At 42.6% G+C, this 27,732-nt stretch overlaps 1 protein-coding gene and 1 long non-coding RNA gene across 2 annotated transcripts; one reads left to right on the top strand and one right to left on the bottom strand.

The window, feature by feature from the left end:
- Window positions 1-4,045: 4,045 nt before the first annotated feature.
- On the bottom strand, window positions 4,046-5,542 carry LOC125906356 (uncharacterized). The gene has a single exon (XM_049604969.1). The coding sequence runs from the start codon at window positions 5,540-5,542 to the stop codon at window positions 4,046-4,048; it is 1,497 nt and encodes a 498-aa protein (XP_049460926.1).
- A 17,666-nt stretch (window positions 5,543-23,208) lies between these two features.
- Window positions 23,209-23,845, top strand: LOC125905884 (uncharacterized). The gene is made up of 3 exons (XR_007451716.1): window positions 23,209-23,342; window positions 23,429-23,498; window positions 23,747-23,845. It is a non-coding gene; the product is annotated as an uncharacterized LOC125905884 (long non-coding RNA).
- Window positions 23,846-27,732: the final 3,887 nt, after the last annotated feature.

Genomic DNA, 27,732 nt, shown 5'->3' with positions numbered 1-27,732 from the left:
AATCAAAGATATAACAGTCCAAAGAAGTAAAACCTAAAGACAAAGCAAACAAGCTACACAAACTAAGTCCATTCGTAGATGAGTATGGTGTGCTCAGGGTTGGAGGACGATTGACGAGATCTAGTCTTCACCCACATGTTAAGCATCCTGCCATCTTACCAAAGGCAAGTCATATGTCCTCTTTACTGATCAAGCACCACCATGAGAAGGTGCATCATCAAGGAAGAGGAATAACTGTGAATGAATTGCGATCCAAAGGAATATGGATCATTGGATGCAGCAGTGCAGTGGCCTCACACATCTTCAGGTGCACGACGTGCAGAAAGTACAGAGGGAGCACACAAGATCCAAAGATGGCAGATATGTCAGAAGATAGAATAGAAATGACACCACCATTTACATACTGTGGCACTGATTGCTTCGGACCGCTCTATGTTAAGGACGCAAGAAAGGAACTGAAGAAGTATGGTCTTCTTTTTACTTGTATGTGCTCAAGAGCCATACATATTGAAATGCTTGATGATCTTTCTACTGATGCTTTCATCAATGCACTGCGTGCATTCATTGCTATACGTGGAAATGTAAGACAGTTGAGATGCGATCGAGGCACCAACTTTGTAGGTGCAAAAAGAGAGTTTTTGAACACAATTAAGGATTTGGATCATGAACAGATGAAAGAACATGGATGTGAGTTCATAATGAACACCCCATCATCAAGCCACATGGGAGGAGTATGGGAAAGACAAATAAGGACAATCAGAAGTGTTCTAACTGCGATCCTTGATCAGTCTGCCAAAAGACTTGATAATGCCTCACTCAGAACCTTTCTGTATGAAGTAATGGCTATTATAAATAGCAGACCTTTGACTACAGAGCACTTGAATGATCCGACAAGTCTTGAACCCCTGACTCCCAACCACATCCTTATGATGAAGTCCAGCATCATATCGCCCCCTCCTGGTCAATTTGTGAGTCAGGATCTGTAACTGCGCAAGAGATGGCGCCAGGTGCAGTTCCTGGCAAACGAATTCTGGTCGAGGCGGAAGAAGGAATACCTTCTTAATCTTCAGCAAAGACAAATATGGCAAAAGGATAAGAGAAACACGAAGGTGGACGACATTGTCATCCTTTGTGAAGACTGTTCTCCGTGAAATCATTGGAGATTGGCAAGAGTAACAGAAGTGTATCCTGGTACCGATTGTAGAGTCAGAAAGGTGAAACTGTTAATGAGTGACTCGACCTTAGACAGCCATGGAAGACGCACAACTAAACCAGTCTATCTTGATAGGCCTGTACAAAAGACTGTTCTACTGCTTGAAGCAGAATAAGTGTCATGGTTGCTCTTTTCAGAGCAAATTTATTGTGTGAAACTGAACTTTGTGAAGTGAAAGTGAAATTGTGAAGTGAAATCACCATAACTGTGATTTGGTGGGAGTTTAACTGCCATAAATATTATTTATGTCATTATTTGATATGTTTTGTTTACATATATTATTTAAATGATTTATTTTCCTGAATTTCGATTTTGGTTTGTATCAGGGCTGCAGAGGTCAGCATCTGAAATCCCTCGCTCCGCAGGGCTAGTTTCATACCCACTACCCCTCGTTATGCCCCCCACTCCTACACGCAAAAAGGAATTGGGACACCACTACCCCTCGCGGGAACGCGCAAATGTAGGGGTAGGGCCAAGGGGTAGGGCTATGGGGGGGTATTGGGACAGGCCCTTAAAGTCACGGAGAGTCCGTCTGTCATCAAGAAACACTTAAACATCAGTGATCATCATTTCCATTCAGTCACACCTGAGGCTAATCATTCTTGAGCATCGGGTTGATGAGTTGAAACATTTGACCGAATAAATTATTTCAAGTGTTCAAAGACATCGTGATTATATTCTGGGTTATTAAATAATGAACTCACAATCAGAATATCAATAAATACAGAGGCAAATAATGACTAAATCATATAAAACATATAATCATATAGTGTGACTCTAAGCAGGACACAGTACAGATTATAAATACAGAATGCAGGTTGTTGTTCATGTGCAGGTGATTGTTAGACAGCTCTGCTGCCCTGTCACTGTTAACTGTATCTGTATCTTATATATGTATAAACTAAGCACAAAAAGTAAGGAAATTTGTGTTTGGTAGAATATTTCTTTGTTGTAACAATGCTTCTTGGCAGTAAATCTTATACTGTTGGAAAGCCTGTTTATTTCCCTTTTAAATCAATCAATCAATCAATCAATCAATCAATCAATCAATCAATCAATCAATCAATTTTATTTATAAAGCCCAATATCACAAATCACAATTTGCCTTGCAGGGTTTTACAGCATACGACATCCTTCTGTCCTTAGGACCCTGGCAGTGGATAAGGAAAAACTCCCCCCAAAAAAAACTTTAACGGGGATTCACTAGCAAGGACCACACCACAACAATATGCAGTTTAAAGATTTAATAAAGATGTGATTGTCAGAGAAATGGTTATGAATGGGGTGGTGATGAATGGGGGAGTGCAGATTTGCAGGTGAATGAATGGGATGGAGATGACATCATTGGAGGGTCGGACTGGGTGAGGTGTAGACGTGGGCAGAGAGACTCAGTGTGGGGGTTCCGTCTCGTGTTCTGATGAGCCCGTGCTGTTAGGAAGCCCCCCAGTCGATGCCTAGAATGAGATGAGGATAGGTACACAGCAGATTGACAAGAGAGAGGAACAGAAGGGGAGGGAGGGTGGGTTCAAGACATCTGACAGGCCTGTGGTAGAGCTGTGCGGGTATATATACGTTAGTCAGGTGATTAGAGGAGTGGTTGAGGTGTGGTCCTGCTCCTGAACCTAAGTTAAACAATTAACTCCATTTCACTAGCAAGGACCACACCACAACGATATGCATTGTAAAGATTTAATAAAGATGTGATTGTCAGAGAAATGGTTATGAATGGGGTGGTGATGAATGGGGGAGTGCAGATTTGCAGGTGAATGAATGGGATGGAGATGACGTCATCGGAGGGTCGGACTGGGTGAGGTGTAGATGTGGGCGGAGGGACTCAGTGTGGGGGTTCCGTCTCGTGTTCTGATGAGCCTGTGCTGTTAGGAAGCCCCCAAAAGAGTCTGATTAAGTGAGGCTTAGTCTGTCGTGTGCTAGACGGAGATCACTGAGGTTATTGTGGATGTAGGTTTGATATGCTTGTGAAGACCAGCGGCCGAGGACCTGAATGCCTTTGTCTGAAATTCCTGATCTGGCGGCTGAGGAGGCAGCACTGATGCGGAACGAATGGCAAGAGTAATGGTCTGATGAAATTCCGAAGAGACGGAGGATATTATGGAAGTGTTTCTGGAACCAGAAACGGGTGGCCATCCTCCCTGTTTCGGTGAGGAAGAGGGGATCTTGTGGTGAAGCGTGGGCAGAATACCGGGTGTGGATGTATCTGGTCAGTGGCTCGTGCGGGCTGAGAAAGGAGTTGAGGCGAAAGATGTAAATGGCAAAGGATACTCCTAACTGATCAGTTTTACTCCTGCAGAGTGCGAATATGAGCGAGTCAAAAGTGTGAGTGGTGATGTCGGATAGACTGGGATAACGGGAAGGATTGTAGACAGATGAGGTTGGAGCAAATTCAGAGCACCTCAGGAATCTGAAGAAAGCAAGTAGAAACATTGATTCCAGTGTTAAGTCAACTGTGGGAGAAATGTAACCGGAGCGCAGAGTGCGTATGCAGTGGCAGAGCAGATTCGTGCTTTCGTAAGCCTTTGATTAGTATGGTGACGTGAGCATAAGAGATTGACTGACAAGGGAGGCCGGTGGATAATTTATGGAATAAATTGATACCAGCCACATATGTTTGTATGCTGGAGGCCCGGATCTTTGTTACATTATGACAGTGCGTGATGAAGTTGCACATGGACATAGCGTCCAGAGAGGGAAATGGTAGATGATAAGTGGCGTGGTAATTCTTCCAGCCGGTGAGGTAAGCAGATAGTGTGCTTGGTGCTAAACTATTAAGGATGGTTTCTTGGGAGGTGCGAGTCAGATTTGCCAGATGAGGATTTAATTGAATATGGTCACTGAAAACGGTGGGATTGGTGTGGGATGGACATCCGAGTCTGGAGCCAAGCATCTGAATTTCTGGAAAGAGAAGCGGGAGAGTGAGTCAGCGATGGCGTTGTGGTGATTGGGAATGTGAGACGCACGGAGGATGAATTGATGCTGAGCGGAGATGAGAGTGAGTCTGCGGGTGAATGGCATGATGGCTGGGGATTGGGAACGGGCTTTATTGATTATATCTACTACTGCTGTGTTGTCAGAGTGAATAGTGATGCATTTTTTAGACCATTTGTGCCCCCAAATTAGAGTGGCGATGATCACAGGGTACAGCTCGTACAGAGCAGACGAGGGAGAGCGTGACTCTGCGTCGAGGGACTCGAACTCGGAGGGCCAAGCAGCAGCAAACCACCTCCCCCCGTAATACCTGCTGAAACCTACAGAGGGAGCCGCATCCGTGTAGAGTTGAATGTCCTCGGGATGGGTGATGAAGTCATCATAGAAGAATGAGATGCCATTCCAGGATGACAGAAATTGCTGCCACATGCGCATTTCCATTTTACAAGTGTCGTCCAGAACCCCGCGGTCGTGGAGAGAGGGAATGGATGCAGCTTTGGTCAGCAGTTGAGAAAGAAAAGATTTTGCCTGTGGAATTATGCGGATGGCATAATTGAGGTGCCCGAGGAGAGCGAACAGCTGGCGTTTGGTGCACCTGTCTGTCAGGAGATAATTACACAAGAGCAGCGAGATGCGCTGCACTTTCTCCAAGGGCAGTGAAGCCTGGAATGACAGTGAGCCCAGAGTGATGCCCAGAAACTCGATGGACGTGCCAGGTCCTGAAGTTCTTTCTTCGGACAGAGGGACGCTGAGGTTGGAAAATGCGGACGTAAGAGTAGTGAGACCGTGGCGAGGAGGTGAGGACAGAGGAGTCACGACAAGAAAATTGTCAAGGAGATGAAGCACGTAGGGGAGCCTGTAATTGTTGGAGAGGATCCAGCATAGAGCCTCGGATAAAGAGTCAAAGACTCTGGGACTGCTCTTGCAGCCGAAAGTGAGGTGCACAGAGAAGTAGTAAGCCCCCTTCCAGCAGACACCAAAATAACACCAGAAGTCGGGGTGAATGGGCAAGACCTTGAATGCGCTGGTGATATCTGCCTTAGACAGCCATGCCCCATGTCCCACCAGACGGATCAGTGCCATGGCGTGGTCAATGGTGGCGTACTGCATGGAGAAATCCGGGCTAGGAATGAGGCTGTTGATGCTTGGGATGTCGGAGCCGTATGGGGAAGACAGGTCAATGATCAGACTCTTTTTCCCCGAGTATTTACGTGTGGCGACACCGATGGGACTAATACGGAATACAGAGAAAGGAGGATGATCGAAAGGGCCTATCATAAATCCCTCAGTGACCTCTTTTGCCAGTAACGTGTCAATAGTGTCGGGCTCAGTGAGAGCGGATTGAAGATTGTGACACGTGTGGGAAGAATCAGGAAGCACCTCCATGCCAGGGTGGAAACCGTGAGTGAAGCCAGAGATGAGAAAATCAACAAACTGCTTATCAGGGTGATCACTGAGAGCAGCAGCAGCGAGTGCACATACCTTGATGGGCGTGCCGAGGTGACGTTCTAGTCATGCTGCTGTGTTGGTGGGATTGTGGGGGCAGGTGGTCCTGGCGTGAGTGCCCCCGCAGAAGGAGCAGATGTGCAGGAGGCAGCAGCCAGACGTGTTGCAACCCCACTGATTGAAATTATTGCACACCATCCTGCCGCCCTGATAGAGAATCGGCCGTCCTCGCTTGTCGACGCCCTTTGACACCGGCACATTGACAGTGGGACGTGCGTCCTTGGCTCTGGGGATGACAGGAGGAGGAGGTGCAGCAGAAGACAGACAGTCGAGGATCGGGGCATTGCGTGGAGTGGTGGGGCAGGAGTGCGGTGGAGGAGCCATGATAGTGCATGCAGAGGCCAGGTGAGAGGGGGCGCCACATAAGTCGCAGGAGGGGGAGGAACGAGCTGCGAATCGAGGAGAATCGAGGACCCCCCAGTACGTCCCCTGATTTAGCTGCTGCAACCGGCCGGCTGCTTGTGCAGCAAAGTGGACATGGTAGCTATAAAATCCTGCCCCCCCGAAACGCAAAGCCATGTCCAACACGATGGACAGATAGTCATCCAGCTCTGATCGACGGTAAGGAAAAGCAGAGCAGATGACGTCGTGAAAGAGGGAGAAAGCTAGAGCAAACTCAACAGGAGTCAAGTCTTTAGACCTGGCTGGCAGTGACTGCTTTAATAGAACTGGACCAAGGACAGTCTGCAGTTCCCTGGGTTGACTACTGTCGAAAAAAGATGGCTGAATGAGCTGGGCTAGGTCTACATAATTACCGGACAATATTTGCTGGCGCAGTGAGTGCGAGACGGATGAGGGGCGGTGAATGGCAGAGGCTGGCGGAGCTGGTGGTGTGGCTGTGGCCAGAGTGTAGACAGCAGCAGAGGAAAAAAACATTAGGGTGTTGGGAAAGGGAGGGGGTAGGGGGTGAGTAGGGAAGGGGTAAGGAGAGACACGTCAGAAAGAGAGTTGAAGGCAGTGAAACGCCTGCCGGAGGAGCCCCTTGTGCTGCAGGACGGGGCTCCTGGGCTGCGATGCCAGCCGGAAGAGGATAGTTGGAAGGAAGGGTAGGGGGAAAGGGATGTGGGGATGGAAGATGTGTGTGCACGGGATGAGAGTGGAGGCCTGCGAGACAGGGAGGAGAAGAAGGCAGATATTGTGCGTGACATATTTGCATCAGAGGGAGCAGGCACAAGGGGTGATACAACCTGACCCCCGGCTGGGGGAATGAATGAGAGAGGCTGCTCCGGCTGGAGTGGTGGAGGCGCCGTGACATCACCGACGGTGACGCTGGCGGGAATAGGCCTCGGAAGGGAACCCGGAAGTGCGGCCAGCTTGGGAGAAGGAGCTGGTCTCGGGAGCCCGGACAGTGGCTGAATAGAGCTGGAACAGCCTGGACTTATTGTCGCTGCGGTGGAAGGGGATGTTTTTTGCCCTCAGGAACTGCTGGAGCCGGGCAATGGTCCAATCCCTGATGTCGGGCTCTTGTTGTGGACGTGGAGATGGTGGAGATGGCCGAATGGACCATGACGGAGCACCGTGGGAGTAGCGAGGTCGACTAGATGCTGCACCACTGTGGAAAGGAGGATGAGGAGACCGCTGCTGACTCCCACGGTTGTGGATGCATCGTCGATTTCTCACCCACTAGGAGTCGGGGCGATCTCGTTGATGGAGCCCAATGGAGAACCACGGCGAGATCGAGGGATGTGGACCACAGAGCGCAGCCGGCTCCCCTGGGAGTCTCAGCTACTGGCAGACCGCTGAGACAGAGTCAGAGGATCACCTGGCTCAAACAGGGAGTCGTACAAGTCGTCGGAGTCAGATCCGGACGGGGTGACTTGCCGCACATGATCCATCTCAGTGAGTACACGAAAAAACACACTTGCTGAGATACGTAGGGTCGCCAGTGTTCGAGAGATCTGACAGGCCTGTGGTAGAGCTGTGCTGGTATATATACGTTAGTCAGGTGATTAGAGGAGTGGTTGAGGCGTGATCCTGCTCCTGAACCTAAGTTAAACAATTAACTCCATAAAAAAAACAGTAGAAACCTCAGGAAGAGCAACTGAGGAGGGATCCCTCTTCCAGGACGGACAGACGTGCAATAGACGTTGTACAGAACAGATCAACATAATAAATTAACAGTAATCTGTATGACACAATGAGACACAGAAAGAGAGACAGAGAGAGAGACAGAGAGAGATGATGGAGGTAATAGCTTACAACAACATTAATGAAAGTAATAATATTATAATTATGATTCTGGCTATTGTGGTACAATATGTTGAAAGTAAATATTAATATCTGATAGTATACATATGTGACAATAATCATATGTGTATAACAATAGAAGTATGACAAATGATAACAGCAGCAGCAGGAGGCATCTGGCAGGACCACGGCAGCAGCACAACCACACCATCCAGGCACTGCTGCGATATAAGTTAGCCTGCGAGACAGTGGAGCACTAAGCCTCCGGAGAAGAAGCCGAGTTAGTGACATCCAGAATGGCCGAGTTAGCAAGAGGCAGTAACAGGACATTAGAGAGAGAGAGAAGGAGAGAAGGTGCTCGGTGTATTATAGGAGGTCCCCTGGCAGACTAGGCCTAAGTCAGCTTAACTAGGGGCTGGTACAGGGCAAGCCTGAGCCGGCCCTAACTATAAGCTTTATCAAAGAGGAAGGTCTTAAGTCTAGTCTTAAATGTGGAGACGGTGTCTGTCTCCCGGCCCGCAACAGGAAGATGATTCCACAGGAGAGGAGCCTGATAGCTGAAGGCTCTGGCTCCTGATCTACTTTTGGAGACTTTAGGGACCACGAGTAACCCTGCATTCTCAGAGTGCAGTGTTCTGGTTGAATAATATGGCACTATGAGCTCTCTAAGATATAGCTCCTGTTAGTACACGTGCCGCTGCATTCTGAATTAGCTGGAGAGTATTTAAGGACTTACTAGAGCTACCTGATAATAGGGAGTTACAGTAATCCAGTCTAGAGGTAACAAAAGCGTGGGCCAATTTTTCTGCATCTTTTCAGGTCAGGATGGGCCTAATTTTTGCAATATTACTCAGATGAAAAAATGCAGTCCATGAGGTTTGTTTTAAATGAGAATTAAAAGACAAATCTTGCTCAATTATTACTCCAAGGTTTCTTACGGTAGCGCTTTTAAATGGTGCCGCATTTGTAAGAAACATGCATTTTTGAGCAGCAGAGCTGAGTATGTGGGTTGCGCCCATGAAACATTTGCCAAATCTTCACTTTCTTTTTTTTGCTGTTGCTATTGACTCTTGTTTTGAGCTTCTGGTAGGCCTACCCCCAGGTGCTGACAATCAGGTGAGCATGGGCCCTGCTGCCATAATTTTGCTACAAATTTCCTTACTTTTTGTGCTTAGTTTATTACATTATGTGTGTGCAGACACAAACTCCATTACATCTTTCTATAGCTGTTGATAAAGCCTCCTGACAGCTGATCCAGCTGTAATCAGCTGCCGCTGTCATTAGAAACAGACGTCGCTTCACGTACTACTTCGGAGGAAAAGATGTCTCATTTCTCTAAAAACACACAGGGTTCATCCCAATATCCCTCCTTGACTCCCCCGTCCTCCATCATCGATCACTTGACCTGGAAATTGATTGAGAGTTGACATCTTGTAGGACGTCTCAATTCGTTAAATGCACTCGTACTCGTGCATTTGTGGTGCGTTCATTTTGTACTCAGTGGTCGGAAATTCCCAGTTCCCAGTAGGAAGTTTAAACTCGAACTTGTCCACTGTCATCAACTAGAATGCAAAAACTGTTGTCAGCTCGGAGGTGACGTCATTCCCACTTCTGATTTCCAACCTCCGAGTACAAAATGAACACACCATTAGTGCTTTCGAGCGCGTTCAGAGGAGAGGGAAGCAAGGATACACGAGTGCAGCCTTCACGGAAGTCTTTTACCGACCAGCACACCCCCCTGATTGGATATCAGTTATTGATTGGACAGCTGATTGCAGCTGATCAGACTGATCTGATACATCACAACGGTTTCATCCCAAAACCAGATTTATTTATTTATATTTTTCAATCAACTTTATTGAATGTAACAACCTTGCAAACGTAACATATGCAACAGACTTTTTTCAAACAGTCCATTACAAACGGATATAAACATTTACCAATGAGAAAGCAGAGAATAGAAAAGGAGAAAATTATATAAATAATATATAGTAAAAAAAAAGTAAAATAAGTACACAAAAGTAAAAAAAAAATCAATAAATAAAAATAATTAGTAAACACAAGAGTATTTTCAAATAAAGACAAACATAGTACAGACATTGATCGTTTTAAGAGCTTTTTTGTTTTACGAATGAGATAGTGTTGCTATGTAATGTTCTATTTCTGATTTAAATACCAAAAAAGAGGTTTTTGTTTTGAGAATTTACACTTATGAATGTTGAATTTGGCAACAAATAAGATTAGATTTGTGAGAAAGAAAGCATCAATGTCCTTCTTATTATAGTCAAAATAGACAAAAATGACATTTTGGTAGTACAGAGTAAAATTTGGGAAAATATTATTGATGACAAATTAATTAATGTCTTTCCATAGTTTATGTGTAAATTCACAAGACCAAAATAAGTGTGAGATGGTTTCCAGGTGCAAACCACAGAAAGAACAGTTCACATCAATGCAAACTTGTGTAAAAGCACTTTTGTTGGGTAAAACCTGTGGAGCAGCTTGAAAGAGACTTCTTTGGTTTTGTTTCTTAAAAGGAACTTCTGTGGTAGGGACCAGATTTTTTCCTGGTCAATGTTAGGGACAGATTTACTCCAGAAAAAGATAGCAGGGGAGGTGGAGACTAGATCTGCCTGAAACAAGGACCTGATTTTAGAGCTGGAGCCTTTATAAGTGGAGAGACAGATTTTACCTAAAGGAAGTTGAATTGGGTCTGGGGGTGACATTATCAAAAGCATAACAGGAATAACATAACAAAGGAATAACATACAAAGACCAGAAGGAACAGCATCAAACAGAACTTTTGGGCTTACTGGAATCTTATACTTTGCAAGGAATTCTGAGTAACTGTACAGTTGCCATTCTTTGTTAAAGAGCTGACTGACTAGTACAGTAAAATACCATTGTTGAACCATTTATCATAAAATAATGACTTGTTCTTATCGACAATATTAGAGTTGTTGCAGATATAACATCTCTGTGGAGAGAAGTTATATCTGTTATATCTATAGTTGCTTGTACAGCAGAGCCCATGCCAAAAGAACCTGTTGATGGAAGTTGGAAAGTTTAATTGGGATTTTTTGTATGTTATAGTTGCAGAGCAGAATGAATTTTAGGCCACCTAACTGTGAAAAGACATTATGAGAGATAAAATTCCAGGTGGCAGTAGAGTTTTTGAGATATTGTTTGATCCAGTATATTTTAAATGTATTGTTGAGTGAGCTAAAGTCTATGAAATTTAATCCTCCTTTATTGTATGAGTTTAAAACTACAGATTTCTGAACATAGTGAGTTCTATTTTTCCATAAAAAAATATAAAGCATCTTATCAACAGATTGATCAACATAGGTAAGACGAGAGATGACTTCTGCCTTAGTGATCAGAACTCTGCCTTTTAAAGACAGATCTCTTTGAAGCCACTGGTTGGGTTTTGTTAATAATTGGCAAACTTTCTGGGGAAAACCTGGTCTTATTAGGAGAGACGGCATTCATCCCACTTTGGATGGAGCTGCTCTCATTTCTAGGAACCTGGCAAACTTTATTAGTAATTTAAATCCCTGACAACCCAGAGTTGAGACCAGGACTCGGAGACGCAGTCCTAAACGCCTCTCTGAGCTTCTAGTTCAGTTACCCAGCCATAGTTTTAATAGTTTTATACAAACGGTGTCTGTCCCCCGACCGCCTAAATGATCTAAATCTAAAATTAAACAAAGAGGAGTTGTGCATAACAATCTCATAAAAATTAAAACCTCTTCTGTGACAGAAAGACAAAACAGGAGAATTAAATGCGGACTGTTGAATATCAGGTCTCTATCGTCTAAAGCAGTGTTAGTAAATGAATTAATATCAGATAATCATATTGATTTACTCAGTCTCACTGAAACCTGGCTGTGTCCAGATGAATATGTCAGTCTAAATGAGTCCACTCCTCCCAGTCATAATAATACCCACATTCCTCGAGGCAGCGGCCGAGGAGGGGGAGTTGCAGCCATTTTTAACTCTAGCCTGTTAATCAGTCCTAAACCTAAACTAGATTATAATTCATTTGAAAGCCTCGTTCTTAGTCTTTTACATCCGACCTGGAAAACCTCGCAGCTACTTTTATTTGTTATAGTGTACCGTGCTCCTGGCCCGTATTCTGAATTTTTATCTGAATTCTCAGAGTTTTTATCCAGTTTAGTTCTTAAATCAGATAAAGTTATTATTGTAGGCGATTTTAACATTCATGTCGACGTTGATAATGACTCCTGGCTACGCGTTTATCTCATTATTAGACTCCATTGGCTTCAGTCAGGGTGTACATGAACCTACTCATTGTTTTAACCATACCCTCGATCTAGTTCTGACGTATGGAATTGAAATTGATAACCTAAAAGTCTTTCCACAGAATCCCTCGCTATCGGATCATTATCTGATTACTTTTGATTTCTTTTTACTTGATTACACGCCACTCAGCAACAGTTACTATACTAGATGTTTATCAGATAGTGCTGTCGCAAAACTTAAGGAAAAGATTACTTCTTCGTTAAATTCAATACCAATACCTTCAGTAACAGAGGTTTCACGTGCCGACTTTAACCTCTCCCGAATTGATCATTTTGTTGATAGCAACCTAGGCTCGCTAAGAACAACGCCGACTCTGTAGCTCCTCTTAAAAGAAGTTAAAAACAAAGAAAGTTCGCTCCTTGGTATAACTGTCAAACCCGTAAGTTAAAACAAATATCGCGAAAATTTGAAAGGAATTGGCGATTAACCAAACTGGAAGAATCTCGTTTAATCTGGACAGGCAGTCTCAAAACTTATAAGAGGGGCCTCCGCAATGCCAGAGCAAACTATTACTCAGCATTAATAGAAGACAATAAGAACAACCCCAGGTTTCTTTTCAGCACTGTAGCCAGGCTGACTGAGAGTCAAAGCTCTATTGAGCCTTGTATTCCTTTAGCCCTTAGCAGTAATGATTTTATGAGCTTTTTTAATGACAAAATTCTAACTATTAGAGGCAAAATTCATGACCTCCTGCCCTCAGATAGTACCTATCTAACCTCAAACACAGCTGTAAAATCTAATATATATTTAGATTGCTTCTCCCCAATTTCTCTTCAAGAATTGACTGCAGTGATTTCTTCATCCAAATCATCAACGTGTCTCTTAGACCCCATCCCAACTAGGCTACTTAAGGAGGTCTTTCCTTTAGTTAACACTCATATATTAGATATGATCAATATATCCTTATTAACAGGCTATGTACCACAGTCTTTTAAGATAGCTGTAATTAAACCTCTACTAAAAAAGCCCACCCTGGATCCAGAGGTGTTAGCCAATTATAGACCAATATCTAATCTTCCCTTTATGTCAAAGATCCTTGAGAAAGTAGTCACAGACCAGCTGTGTGATTTTCTCCATGATAATAATTTATTTGAGGAATTTCAGTCAGGATTTAGAGTGCATCATAGCACTGAGACAGCTCTAGTTAAAATTACAAATGACCTTCTGATTGCTTCAGACAAAGGACTCGTCTCTGTACTTGTTTTATTAGATCTTAGTGCGGCGTTTGACACAATTGACCATCAAATTCTACTGCAGAGACTGGATCACTTAATTGGCTTAAAAGGTTCAGCACTAAGCTGGTTTAAATCTTATTTATCTGATCGTTTTCAATTTGTTGACGTTCGCAATGAACCATCCTTACGTACTAAAGTTTGTTTTGGAGTTCCGCAAGGTTCTGTGCTCGGACCAATCCTGTTTACTCTATATATGCTTCCTTTAGGTAACATCATTAGAAATCACTCTATAAATTTCCATTGTTATGCGGATGATACTCAGTTGTATTTATCAATGAAGCCAGAAGAAAGCAGTCAATTAACTAAACTCCATAATTGCCTTAAAGACATAAAAACTTGGATGAGCACCAATTTCCTGATGTTAAATTCAGACAAAACTGAAGTTATTGTTCTTGGCCCCAAACAACTCAGAGACTCTTTATCTGATGACATAGTTTCTCTAGATGGCATTGCTCTGGCCCCTGCCACTACCGTAAGAAACCTCGGAGTAATATTTGATCAAGATTTGTCTTTTAATTCTCATTTAAAGCAAACCTCACGGACTGCATTTTTTCATCTGCGTAATATTGCGAAAATTAGGCCTATCCTGACCGAAAGATGCAGAAAAATTGGTCCACGCTTTTGTTACCTCAAGGCTGGATTACTGTAACTCTCTATTATCAGGTAGCTCTAGTAAGTCCTTAAAAACTCTCCAGCTAATTCAGAATGCAGCAGCACGTGTACTAACAGGAACTAAGAAACGAGATCATATCTCTCCTGTTTTAGCTTCTCTGCACTGGCTCCCTGTAAAATCCAGAATTGAATTTAAAATCCTACTGTTAACTTATAAAGCTCTAAATGGTCAAGCTCCGTCATATCTTAGAGAGCTCATAGTGCCATATTATCCCACCAGAACACTGCGCTCTGAGAATGCAGGGTTACTCGTGGTCCCTAAAGTCTCCAAAAGTAGATCAGGAGCCAGAGCCTTTAGCTATCAGGCTCCTCTCCTGTGGAATCATCTTCCTGTTACAGTCCGGGAGGCAGACACCGTCTCCACATTTAAGACTAGACTTAAGACTTTCCTCTTTGATAAGGCTTATAGTTAGGGATGGCTCAGGCTTGTCCTGTACCAGCCCTTAGTTAGGCTGACTTAGGCCTAGTCTGCCGGAGGACCCCTCTATAATACACCGGGCCCCTTCTCTCCTTCTCTCTCTCTCTCTCTCTCTCTCTCTCTCTCTCGTATCCTATTACTGCATCTAGCTAACCCGGCCATTCTGGATGTCACTAACTCGGCTTCTTCTCCGGAGCCTTTGTGCTCCACTGTCTCGCAGATTAACTCATATCACAGCGGTGCCTGGACAGCGTGACGTGTGTGGTTGTGCTGCTGCCGTGGTCCCGCCAGATGCCTCCTGCTGCTGCTGCTGCCATCATTAGTCATTAGTCATACTTCTTCTGTTATTATACACATATGATTATAGTCACACATGTATACTGCCAGGTATTAATACATACTTTCAACATATTGTACCGCAGTAACCAGAACTATAACTATAATATTATTACTTTCATTAATGTTGTTGTAAGCTACTGTCATTACCTGCATCTCTCTCTCTCTCTCTCTCTCTCTTTCTCTCTCTGTGTCATATGGATTACTGTTAATGTATTATGCTGATCTGTTCTGTACGACATCTATTGCACATCTGTCCGTCCTGGAAGAGGGATCCCTCCTCAGTTGCTCTTCCTGAGGTTTCTACCGTTTTTTTTCCCCCGTTAAAGGGGTTTTTTTGGGGAGTTTTTCCTTATCCGCTGTGAGGGTCTTAAGGACAGAGGGATGTCGTATGCTGTAAAGCCCTGTGAGGCAAATTGTGATTTGTGATATTGGGCTTTATAAATAAAATTGATTGATTGATTGATTGATAAAAACCTTTTGAGTTTTTTCAATCAGAGGAGAAAAGTTTAAATTGGCTCTGGATTTTCTATCCTTAGTAATATGGACACCAAAGTTTGTAACAGAATTTCTTACAGGAATATTACAAAGTGAAGTTGTAGAACAGTTATTCCCTGGCAGCAGTTCACATTTATTGAGGTTAAGCCAGAGACCAGATGCTTTAGAGAAGGATTGAATAGTACTGATCGCAACAGATATTTGAGAAGCATCTTTAAGAAACAGGGCAGTATCATCTGCCAGCTGACTGATTACAATTTCATTGTTTGCAATACTAATGCCTTTAATAGGACTGTTTTTAATGTGTAAATTGAGAAGTTTGGCAGCCAGGAGAAAGAGGTATACAGATAAAGGACATCCTTGCCGGACTCCACGATTTAAAGGGAACAATAGGAGAGGTGCCGCTGCTTAGTTTAATAGAATTGTTTCCATTAGTGTACAAAGTCTGAACCGATTTGCAAAAGAATTGACCAAAACCAAACTTGTTTAGGGTTGACATTATAAAATCATGCTCTAAAGAAACAAAGGCTTTATAAAAGTCTAAAAAAAAAAGAATAAAACTATCACCATGAACTAGCTCAGAGTAGTCTAATATAGCTAAGATTAATCTCACATTGTTAGAAATATGTCTATTTCACATAAAGCCAGATTGACTCTCATCAATAATCGTGTCAAGTACAGATTTCAGTCTATTGGCTAGTAATAAAGCGAATATTTTATAGTCATTATTTAGTAAGGAGATAGGGCGCCAATTGTCTAGCAAGAGAGAGTCTTTTTTTGGGCTTGGGGATGAGTGTAATTAAACCCTGATTTAAAGTAGGGGGCAGATGCTTTCAGCAAAAACTTCTTTTAAAAATGGAACCAGGCTTGCTGAAAATTGCTTATAAAAGTCAGCAGTAAAGCCATCTGTTTATTGATTTTTACTTGATTAAACTATATTGCGAACTGTATTGCACCAAAAAATGCAAATCATTTATCTAAGACTTTACTCGTGCTGTGTAGATGAATCAGATGCACACTATTAATCTACATGCAATCAATCCCTGTTTCTGTCTGTCCATTTTTTTGGTGTATTTATTTACTTATTAATTTGTCTGATTGATTAATTTATATTAATGTATTTTTCCTCAGATGTTACCTTGGTATGTCCTCGCATAATGTTATATAATGGCTATTGTATTCTCTTGGCTTTTATTTTGAAAGACCCATATTTATTTGGACTTCCGGGAAGCTCACCTGTCTTACTTTTCTTCACGTTCTTTTCAAGAGGAAAGATGAAAACAGGCATTGGAAGAAACCAAAATCGGGCTATTATTTGAATTTGTTTTTTCTCATTTTTTCATTTTTTTGATTCAGACAACAAAAACAACTCTGTTTTATCTTTTGTAGTTTCTTGTTTAAAACGAAGAAATGAAAAACCATGGCATTTCCGTTTTCCAGTTATTTGGTTAAAACGAAATATAAGACTGACAAAAAGTACACGGACTAAATAACGGTCCAATTTTGGTTTCTTCCAATGCCTGTTTTAATTTTCCTCTTGAAAAGAATGTGAAGGAAAGTAAGGCAGGTGACCTTCCCGGAAGTCCAAGTAAATATGGGCCTTTCAAAATAAAAGCCAAGAGAATACAATAGCCATTCTATAACATTAACGTTATGCGAGCGCGTACCAGGGTAACATCTGAGGAAAAATACATTAATATAAATTAATCAATCAGACAAATTAATAAGTAAATAAATACACCAAAAAAAAAAAAATGGACCAATGGAAACGGATTGATTACATGTAGATTAATATTGTGCCTTTGATTCATCTACACAGCATGAGTAAAGTCTTGGATTAATGATTTGCATTTTTTGGTGCAATACAGTTCGCAATATAGTTTAACCAACAATTACCAGCAATTACTGTGTGTGCAGAGTTGTTACTGTTAGCAGTGGTATTTAACTGGGTTTCCACCGTAATGCGCTGTTGCCTGAGCGAAACAGAGTGGAAGTAGGTTAAGCTGACTCTCCACCAGTAGATGGCAGTATGAGTACTTAAATGTATGCCTGGCTTGTCTCTTTGTGAACTGTTGGCTTATTTTCCAGGTTATTGATGCAGATGTATTTAATACTATTCATTTAATTTGATATTTGATGTTTATGGTTTATTTACAACCTAGTTATAGATAGCATGTATTTACTTTTTATTGAGAACCACAGGTAGGCCTACCTGTATGGAAGAATGAGCATGTGTTGATAGTGAGGCAGAAATAAAAATGAAAAATAAACAAAAAAATACAGACACATTTGGGTTGTTCTTATCGGACATAATTCAGTGAATCAGGCTTCAGTTACCGGCCAGTCACAGCACCACCTGTACACTACACCTTCATCATTTACTCTCAGTTCAGAGTCAAACCAGCATGTCCTTCTGTTCCAAATCTGCTGTTAGCGTCTTACATCAGAAATTTCTTAATGTTTCTTAATAAGCAAAGAAAGTTCGCTCCTTGGTATAACTCTCAAACCCGTAAGTTAAAACAAATATCGCGAAGGTTTGAAAGGAATTGGCGATTAACCAAACTGGAAGAATCTCGTTTAATCTGGACAGACAGTCTCAAAACTTATAAGAGGGGCCTCCGCAATGCCAGAGCAAACTATTACTCAGCATTAATAGAAGACAATAAGAACAACCCCAGGTTTCTTTTCAGCACTGTAGCCAGGCTGACTGAGAGTCAAAGCTCTATTGAGCCTTGTATTCCTTTAGCCCTTAGCAGTAATGATTTTATGAGCTTTTTTAATGACAAAATTCTAACTATTAGAGGCAAAATTCATGACCTCCTGTCCTCAGATAGTACCTATCTAACCTCAAACACAGCTGTAAAACCTAATATATATTTTGATTGCTTCTCCCCAATTTCTCTTCAAGAATTGACTGTAGTGATTTCTTCATCCAAATCATCAACATGTCTCTTAGACCCCATCCCAACTAGGCTACTTAAGGAGGTCTTTCCTTTAGTTAACACTCATATATTAGATATGATCAATATATCCTTATTAACAGGCTATGTACCACAGTCTTTTAAGATAGCTGTAATTAAACCTCTACTAAAAAAGCCCACCCTGGATCCAGAGGTGTTAGCCAATTATAGACCAATATCTAATCTTCCCTTTATGTCAAAGATCCTTGAGAAAGTAGTCGCAGACCAGCTGTGTGATTTTCTCCATGATAATAATTTATTTGAGAAATTTCAGTCAGGATTTAGAGTGCATCATAGCACTGAGACAGCACTAGCTAAAATTACAAATGACCTTCTGATTGCTTTGGACAAAGGACTTGTCTCTGTACTTGTTTTATTAGATCTTAGTGCGGCGTTTGACACAATTGACCATCAAATTCTACTGCAGAGACTGGATCACTTAATTGGCCTAAAAGGTTCTGCACTAAGCTGGTTTAAATCTTATTTATCTGATCGTTTTCAGTTTGTTCACGTTCATAATGAATCGTCATTACGTACCAAAGTTTGTTTTGGAGTTCCGCAAGGTTCTGTGCTCGGACCAATCCTATTTACTCTATATATGCTTCCTTTAGGTAACATCATTAGAAATCACTCTATAAATTTCCATTGTTATGCGGATGATACTCAGTTGTATTTATCGATGAAGCCAGAAAAAAGTAATCAATTAACTAAACTCCATAATTGCCTTAAGGACATAAAAACTTGGATGAGCACCAATTTCCTGATGTTAAATTCAGACAAAACTGAAGTTATTGTTCCAAACAACTCAGAGACTCTTTATCTGATGACATAGTTTCTCTTGATGGCATTGCTCTGGCCTCTAGCACTACCGTAAGAAACCTCGGAGTAATATTTGATCAAGATTTGTCTTTTAATTCTTTTCATCTGCGTAATATTGCGAAAATTAGGCCTATCCTGACCTGAAAAGATGCAGAAAAATTGGTCCATGCTTTTGTTACCTCTAGGCTGGATTACTGTAACTCTCTGTTATCAGGTAGCTCTAGTAAGTCCTTAAAAACTCTCCAGCTAATTCAGAATGCAGCAGCACGTGTACTAACAGGAACTAATAAACAAGATCATATTTCTCCTGTTTTAGCTTCTCTGCACTGGCTCCCTGTAAAATCCAGAATTGAATTTAAAATCCTACTGTTAACTTATAAAGCTCTAAATGGTCAAGCTCCGTCATATCTTAGAGAGCTCATAGTGCCTTATTATCCCACCAGAACACTGCGCTCTGAGAACGCAGGGTTACTCGTGGTCCCTAAAGTCTCCAAAAGTAGATCAGGAGCCAGAGCCTTTAGCTATCAGGCTCCTCTCCTGTGGAATCATCTTCCTGTTACGGTCCGGGAGGCAGACACCGTCTTCACATTTAAGACTAGACTTAAGACTTTCCTCTTTGATAAGGCTTATAGTTAGGGCTGGCTCAGGCTTGCCCTGTACCAGCCCCTAGTTAGGCTGACTTAGGCCTAGTCTGCCGGAGGACCCCCCTATAATACACCGGGCACCTTCTCTTCTTCTTCTTTTTCTCTCTCTCTCTCTCTCATATTCTATTACTGCATCTTGCTAACTCGGCCATTCTGGATGTCACTAACTCGGCTTCTTCTCCGGAGCCTTTGTGCTCCACTGTCTCTCAGATTAACTCATATCACAGCGGTGCCTGGACAGCGTGACGTGTGTGGTTGTGCTGCTGCCGTGGTCCCGCCAGATGCCTCCTGCTGCTGCTGCCATCATTAGTCATTAGTCATACTTCTACTGTTATTATACACGACTGTTGTCACACATGTATACTGCCAGATATTAATACATACTTTCAACATATTGTACCACAGTAGCCAGAACTATAACTATAATATTATTACTTTCAATAATGTTGTTGTAAGCTACTGTCATTACCTGCATCTCTCTCTCTCTCTCTCTCTCTCTCTCTCTCTCTCTCTCTCTCTCTGTCTCATTGTGTCATGTGGATTACTGTTAATTTGTTATGCTGATCTGTTCTGTACGACATTTATTGCACGTCTGTCCATCCTGGAAGAGGGATCCCTCCTCAGTTGCTCTTCCTGAGGTTTCTACCGTTTTTTTTCCCCGTTAAAGGTTTTTTTCTGGGGAGTTTTTCCTTATCCACTGCGAGGGTCATAAGGACAGAGGGATGTCGTATGCTGTAAAGCCCTTGTTACCTTGTTTGCAGTATTTTGATTATTTCAGTTAGAGTTATGTTGAACTGCATGCAGAGTTTTCAATTCCAAACTGACATTGAACTGCACACGGACTTGCACACGGACTTGCCCCCGGCAGCAATCAGCGCAACGAGCCTCAGGTGGTGGCGAGCACAGGTGACATTCCTTTTTAAGCATTCCTTTTTATGTCCCTCAATTTTAATGCACCACATCACACTTATGGGCACTCACATTCACATTCACGGTGTAGGGTTAATGTTTCTCCGTCAGGGATCGGAGAATCATAGTAAGGGGGTTTACACACACTGTAGATACGCATGGCATGGCTAGTGGGGCCCGGCCCTCCTGGGCTGAGGGTTGAAGCCAGGGAGCCCATTTACATCATGGTGGTTTGGCTGGATTCCCGGTGTCCGGGGGGTCCCGCGGCCCCGTGGCGGGTGGGCCGGGTGGCGCCCTGGGGGTTCTGTGGGTTCCTGCCGGGGTTCTGCCTCCTGACCGGCTGTGGTTTATGGGCCCTCTGCTAGGGGGTCCCGATGGGGGATTGACTGCTCGTGGCGGTCCGCTCTCTCGTGTGTTGGTGGGGGCCCATCCTGGGGGTTCGGGTGGGTGGCCCTTCGCGTCCCCTGGTTCCCGATGCGCCGGGACATATGCCTTGCAGTACCACCGCCTCCTTGCCTCCCTCGTCCGCCCGGACCTGGGTGGGCTCTCATTACTGTCCGGTCCGGCGTCTGCTGGTGGCCGGCGCCTGGTGCGGGCCCGTCCGGTGCGGTGCTGGTTCTCTCCCCGGGGGCGGTGCCGGGCCCCCGCGCCTGGCTCCTTGGGTTGGGGGTGGTCCCTGGGTGCATCCATGGGTGGGGGGTGGGGGTGGGGGCGGGCGGGTGGTCGGGGGCGGGTGGTGGTTGGGGTGGTGGGGGCGGTCCGCGTCGGGCGGTGGGTGGGCGGGCCCTCCTGCCCCGCCTGTCTGGGGTGTGTCTCTGGCTCTCTAGGGGTGCCGGCCTTTGCCGCCCTGGGTCCTTGGGCCTGCGTGGTGTCCTGCTGCCTCTGCGGCTCCCTGGTCTTGGGGTCTGGGCGCTCCTGCGTTCTTGGGATGCCATACCGCCCCCCTTCCCCCGCAGGGCTGGCCCTGGACCCTGGTGATGGTTTTCATAAACACATTGGGAGGGTTCAAATACGCATGCATGTTCAATACTTCAGCTCCGTGACGCATCGCAAAGAACCGATGGGATCACTCCAAAGGCCCACTTGCGTCTCAGACCTACCACAAGCGCTGGCAACTCTTCTCTGCAATCGGGCTTTCCCCCACCAAGACTCTCACATTTTTGGTGTTCAGTATAGACTTCTCTTTTGTTTTGTTGTTCAGTACAGTATAGTAGACATGTATATGTTTATTTTTGATAATCTGCATGAAGCACAACCACCTCAAGGCTACAATACATCAGCTACACTGCCTGTTTCTCCCGTTTTTTTCTTTCTTTCGTTTGTTTGTTCATTTGTTTGTTTTTCCTCCTTCTTCTCCGCATGCACTGTCACTATATAACTCAGGACTTAAGCACCTACCCCCTCCCCCTTGCTTGTTTCCTTACTTTCCCCCTGACACACTTTGGTGTATCACGGCCCTCTCTGACTCATATTAGGAAGTTTTTCCAATAAAGGCTGTTAGGCTAGTCTCCAGGGAGGGTGGGTGATGGTCACAACCACGCATTATGGGTATAAAATACTTGACTGCAAGATTAACAGTGCATCAGTCTTCACAAGAAGCTCACACCCTTTAGTGGCGCTAAGCTATGAAGACCAATGCAGACAAGTATTAAGAAAAAAAAAAAAAAAAAAAAAAAAAAATTAAGCAGCAGGAAAGCAGCGTGGAGAGGAAAAAAGAAGGCAGAGGACCTCGGCGAAGGGCCAGACGGCGAGAGGAGACCGCCACCACCACCACAGGAGAACAACCACACGCCTGAAGCGCAGCCTGTGTCCGTTTGGTCTTGTAACGTCAGCCTGGGCGAATAGCGGGACGGTATTCCCCAGGCAAAACGTGAGTGTTGTTTTGTTTGCACGTGTTGAGCGGCGGACACAGAAGGCCGGCTGCGGGGCCAGGCAGGTGTGGGTCGGAGGAATATTGCTTTTCACAATTGTGCTCTCAATTTTCTGTTTTTGAAAGTATCACCAGTTAAGGTTAACCCATGGCTGCAGCAATGATAGTTTTATTTTTTTCAGTTTGCTTCAGCTACTTGAAATTAACAGTCTACCCAAAGAAAAAGACAGTATCTTTCATGCTTGAATAAAAGAGTGCATGCTTGTTCTACATTAACAGCAGAAAATTTGGCGCAAAAGGGACAGTGAATTGGTCGTTGCTGTCATTGAATCACCTGACAAGACCAGCACTTAGGCACTTCGTCAGAGTGAACTCAATTCCCTAGCACCACACAAGTGGCTGCTGGGTGAGGTAAATATTTCTTACATAACAAACATCACCTTTGCATTCATAAATTTTCTGAAGTTACCAGAGAAATCATTTATGGAATAATTTATTTTTCAGACAATCGAGTGCTACCTCAGAGCCATCCTGAACAAGAATGGTTTGGGCAAAAGAATATACCTCTTAAACCATTACTCAGCTGGGATAATAGTTTTTGGAGCACGGTCTGACATGAGCAATCACTCTTTGCGCAAGGTAAATATAGTTAATTTTTATAAATGAAAATGTATTAAACTTAAGAAACATGAAGCATTACCTTTTTAAAAATGCTTTTGTTTGCTACTACTGTATACGGTTGACTTTGACAACTACGACGGAATGATGGGGCCATCAATGCAGCAAACAACCACTGGAAATTCCTGGTAAGTATTATATAATATACACTCTGCCTCACATTGAATGATAAAGTAATAGTAAAATTGTAATGGCATGTAAGTTTTCCTTTTAGCATCTGCACAAGTCGAACGGAAATGCGTACATCATGGGTCCCATGTGTCAGGCTGAGGACAAAGACTCAGGTGATGCTGCATCACGGTTTCGGTAGGGTGTGGTAATTTTAATAGCATATTACTATGTACCACCTGATACCGGACAACTGTATGCACAATTGCATATATTTAATTTTGATTTTTTTATTTTACAGCCAAAAATATCATCTGTATGTACTAATAATTTCAATGCTTCTTTTCTCTCCTTTAGCAAATTATGACAATATAACAGTAAGGCTAATTTTAATTTTGTTTACATTTTTCAACGATCACTACAGCCAGTACTTCAACATGCGGCAGAACCGGCATCAGAAGACTGATTGGGTGGGTATTAAATGGAAGCCCGCTACAATCAACCACAGCATCCAAAAAGATGGGCAGAGCTGTGGTGTTTTTGTCATGAAGGTGAGCTTGTAATCCCCAGTTCAGTTGTCTGAATATGGAGGAAAAATTGCAAAAATTTTTTTGTTTTTTTTTAACATGACAACCTTCATTTCACCATCTAAAAAGTGACATTTTATGTCTACTCTGTATTTCAATGACAAAACAGATGGCTGAAGATGTGGTGGTTTTTCCTCTTGTCCCCAGCAAATCCAAATAGCCACATTGCAAAAAGGCCTAAAAGATCTCAGGATAAACATGGCAAAGACTATTCTGCAGTGCTCTGGTCTTCTGCTGCTTCTTCTGCTGCTGCTTCTGCTGCTGCTGCTTCTGCTGCTGCTGCTGCTGCTGCTGCTGCTTCTGCTTCTGCTTCTGCTTCTGCTTCTTCATTTTAATGGAGTTGTCATGGGGTCCATGTCTAATACAGTCAGTAGTGTCAACATCTGTAAAAATGTTTGGACTTACATAGACCTGTATATTGCTTTTCATATCCATTACTTACCAACTCTGAACTCAACCGTGAAAGTTTATAAAATTACAATATTTCAGTCTTCAGTGAAAAGGACCACTGCTCTAGTTGTGGCCAGAAGTACTCAAAAGGACAGAGCCAAACCACAAAATGGGTGAGTGTACTTAAAAAAAAAAAAAAAAAAAAAAAAAAGTTGGACATTTAAATGATGCTGAGTAGCAGTGTAAAGCAGCACCTAAAATGGATACTTTTGAAAAGATCTGATCTCAGGTATACAATTGTAAATATGATAACATAACATATGATAAGACCATAACGTAATACTGTTGGATATGTGTTTTAAAAATCTATTTCAGATTGAATGTTACCAAATGCAGAAGATGGTACCATCCATGTTGTGTGGCAATGTCTGATGCAGAGTGGGATGAGGAAAACACTGCAGCCTCATCAAAATGGCAGTGTGGCCTCTGTTGATTTCAAAAAGGTATTATGTGTCAGAAAACTTTCAACATTGACATTGAAAATGTATTTTTAAATATATAATCTGTGATGGCCCTTGGCCATTTTGTGTTTTGCTGGCCTCACTGTGCTCCTCCCTTCCCAGGTTCTCCCTGCCTGTCTCCCTCCCACCTCATCGGGGAGAGCCACTCCACCTGTGGCCTCATCTATAAAGGCATGGCTTTTCAAAGATGGCTCTGTCTCTCCCTCCTGGATGGCTGGTGTGGTTTGGTTTTGTTTGGTTCTGTTGGCTCTTTTGAAATTCCAGAGAGGTATTTCAAAGTAAAAGTGAGAAATATTCATAAATTATGCTAAATGAATACTTATTGTTTCTGGGATGATTTCACGTGATCTTCTGGGAGACAATGGTTGTGAATGATCAATACTGAGCTTACAAACAGATGCCAAGTTGAATGGTGTTTTGTAGGTTGAAATTCCTGTGAGCTATTTCAAAATAAAAGGGAGAAATATTCAGAAAATATGCTCAATGTATACTGATTGTTTTGGGGATATCCAAGGAACCTACTGTCCAAATACTGTTTTGATACACCTCATGGTTCATGAGTTATTTGCCAAAAGATAAAATGCTTAATATCTGACCATATGGTGGCATGATTGAGTATGAATGAATAATAACCTCCTGTGAGACTCTTAGCTTTCTGGTAATGACAGTATTTGTATGATATTTTTTTGGTTATCTGGACTGAAAAATCAGAGATTGCAATTTTATGACGGTCCCTAAACACTCCGGCTGCCACACGGTACTCGGAAGGACATTCAGCGTTGTTCCTTGAGTTTTCACCACAACCACTGAGGTTGGTGAGTCGATGAGACCTGTGAAATGTCTGGCTTACTTATCTCTACAAAATAATACCAACCTGGATGAAATTGGTGCAGTTTTCATGACGCTATTGAGGTTAAAAACAAAAAACAAGCGAATGTCGAATATATAAAACCAATTTCACTTCGCTGGCGCGGCAGTCATTTTCACGCCCTGCGCCCTCGTCGCCTAACTAGCAAATGATCTTGCGCTTCTCTGGAGCCGTTTCTCAATACTCAAGTTCGGCAATTCGGACTTGTGGACTTGGCAAGTTCGGACCTGGTAAGTCCACGCAAGAGTCTGGACTTCCGAGAACGGGAGTACAGTCATTTCTGCTTTTGGAACAACAGCGAACTTGATGTCACCACCTCCGCTCGCCTTGGCTGTTGTACTGTGTTGTATACATGCATTTAGAATAAAACAATATAAACACAGCCCAGCCCTGCGTCTTTTCATTGTAAGAAATTAACATTTTAACATATATAACTGACTCACAAAAATATATAAATAGCCAAAATATTTTCATAAAATGTCTTTTAAAACCTTTTCCCCGCAGCTGGCTTCTCATTATAATCAAAAGTCAAGTAAGTTTGTGGAGAGTTGGTGGTTATTGTGATCGTGAGCATTGGCGAGATGGAAATCAAAAATAACGGACATGGATCGGAGAAGGCGTCTTGGCGCAGTTATTGCAGCAGGATTGCTCTACCTGCAGGCTGAGGAGGAGGCTGCCCAGCTGAGGAGGCAGATCCCAGAAAGACAGCAGAGAATGAGGATGAGGCTGAGGATGAGACGTGCGATGCGTTGCATGTCTGTTCGATATGTTTGTCCAGTTGTGGACAAAGTACCAAGGAATATCACAACAAAGAACAAAACTCAGTCACAAGTTAAAGTGCTGCATACCAAATATGACTTGAGTAAAAGTATCTGGGTATTGTCAGCAAAATGTAGGACTACTTAAAATTAAAAGTTCAAAGTACTCATGATGCAGAGTGACCCAATTTCAAGTGTTGTGTTCATCATATGCATGAATATGTATTGAGTATTAACTGATCAACGTCGGCTACATGTAAGCAGCATTTAAATGTTGTCATGGTAAAACTAATTTTAACACCTTTCACTGGTGTACTAGTCTAATCTATAACAACACACAGCAACTTGTAAATATGAAACAACATATAAAACAAACTATCTGAAAAGTAACTATAGCTATCAAATAAATGTAGCTTGAGTAGAATATACAGTATTTCCCTCTAAGTAAATGGAAATACCCAAAGTACATCAAATTTGTACTTAAGTACAGTAGCTACTTGAGTAAATATACTTAGTTACTGTCCATCACTGCATTTGTCTCATCATTATGCTTTCTGTCTACATTTTTATGGAGACTTGACAATTGGAACACCTAGAAAAAACAACAGCAGTTTAATATTCAGTCTAACATTTTATTGAAGTGTTGAGTTGTAGATTGTGGTGCTGTTGAACTGTACAGGATTACACTGACAGCAGTTTGTCATATAGTCTGTCCTCATCAATATAAATGGGATCAAACAGGTCAGATGTGAATAGGAAAAGTTTATTCAGCCACACTTCAGACATCAGGTATACAATTCATATCAGATCATCAATATTTAAAATGCTGTTGAATAAATGCTACAAGAAAGACAATCTTTAAATACAATAAATAAATTACATAAATTCTTAAAATCATTATTAAATGGTAAAAACACATAGGCCTAAATAAGCAAAATAATGCAAAGAACAATAACATGTTACAACATTTAATATAAGAATATATCTTATACTGAGACTGAAAATTGCCATTAGACATACCCCAAACGAATTACATTTCATATTTAACCACTACAGAGATATTAGCGACGAGTTTAAAAGGAGTACCCAAGAGAGGCTGCTCTCTGGGGCAGCCTGAGCGCTCATACACACGTTTATTATCTATGAGCACTGACACTGCTGTCATCTAGTGGACCTCAGTCACATTCAACTGGGCTCTATATTAAAACAACGACCACGGGTCTGACATTTAAACTACGCATGAAAACAAAACAACAGTAACATATCGGTATGGCTTACAATTGTGC

The sequence above is a fragment of the Epinephelus fuscoguttatus genome, linkage group LG18, assembly GCF_011397635.1.
Source record: "Epinephelus fuscoguttatus linkage group LG18, E.fuscoguttatus.final_Chr_v1".
Taxonomy (NCBI): Eukaryota; Metazoa; Chordata; class Actinopteri; order Perciformes; family Serranidae; genus Epinephelus; species Epinephelus fuscoguttatus.
Note: the sequence above shows the minus strand (reverse complement) of the source record. Positions and strands in the feature narration are given on the sequence as shown.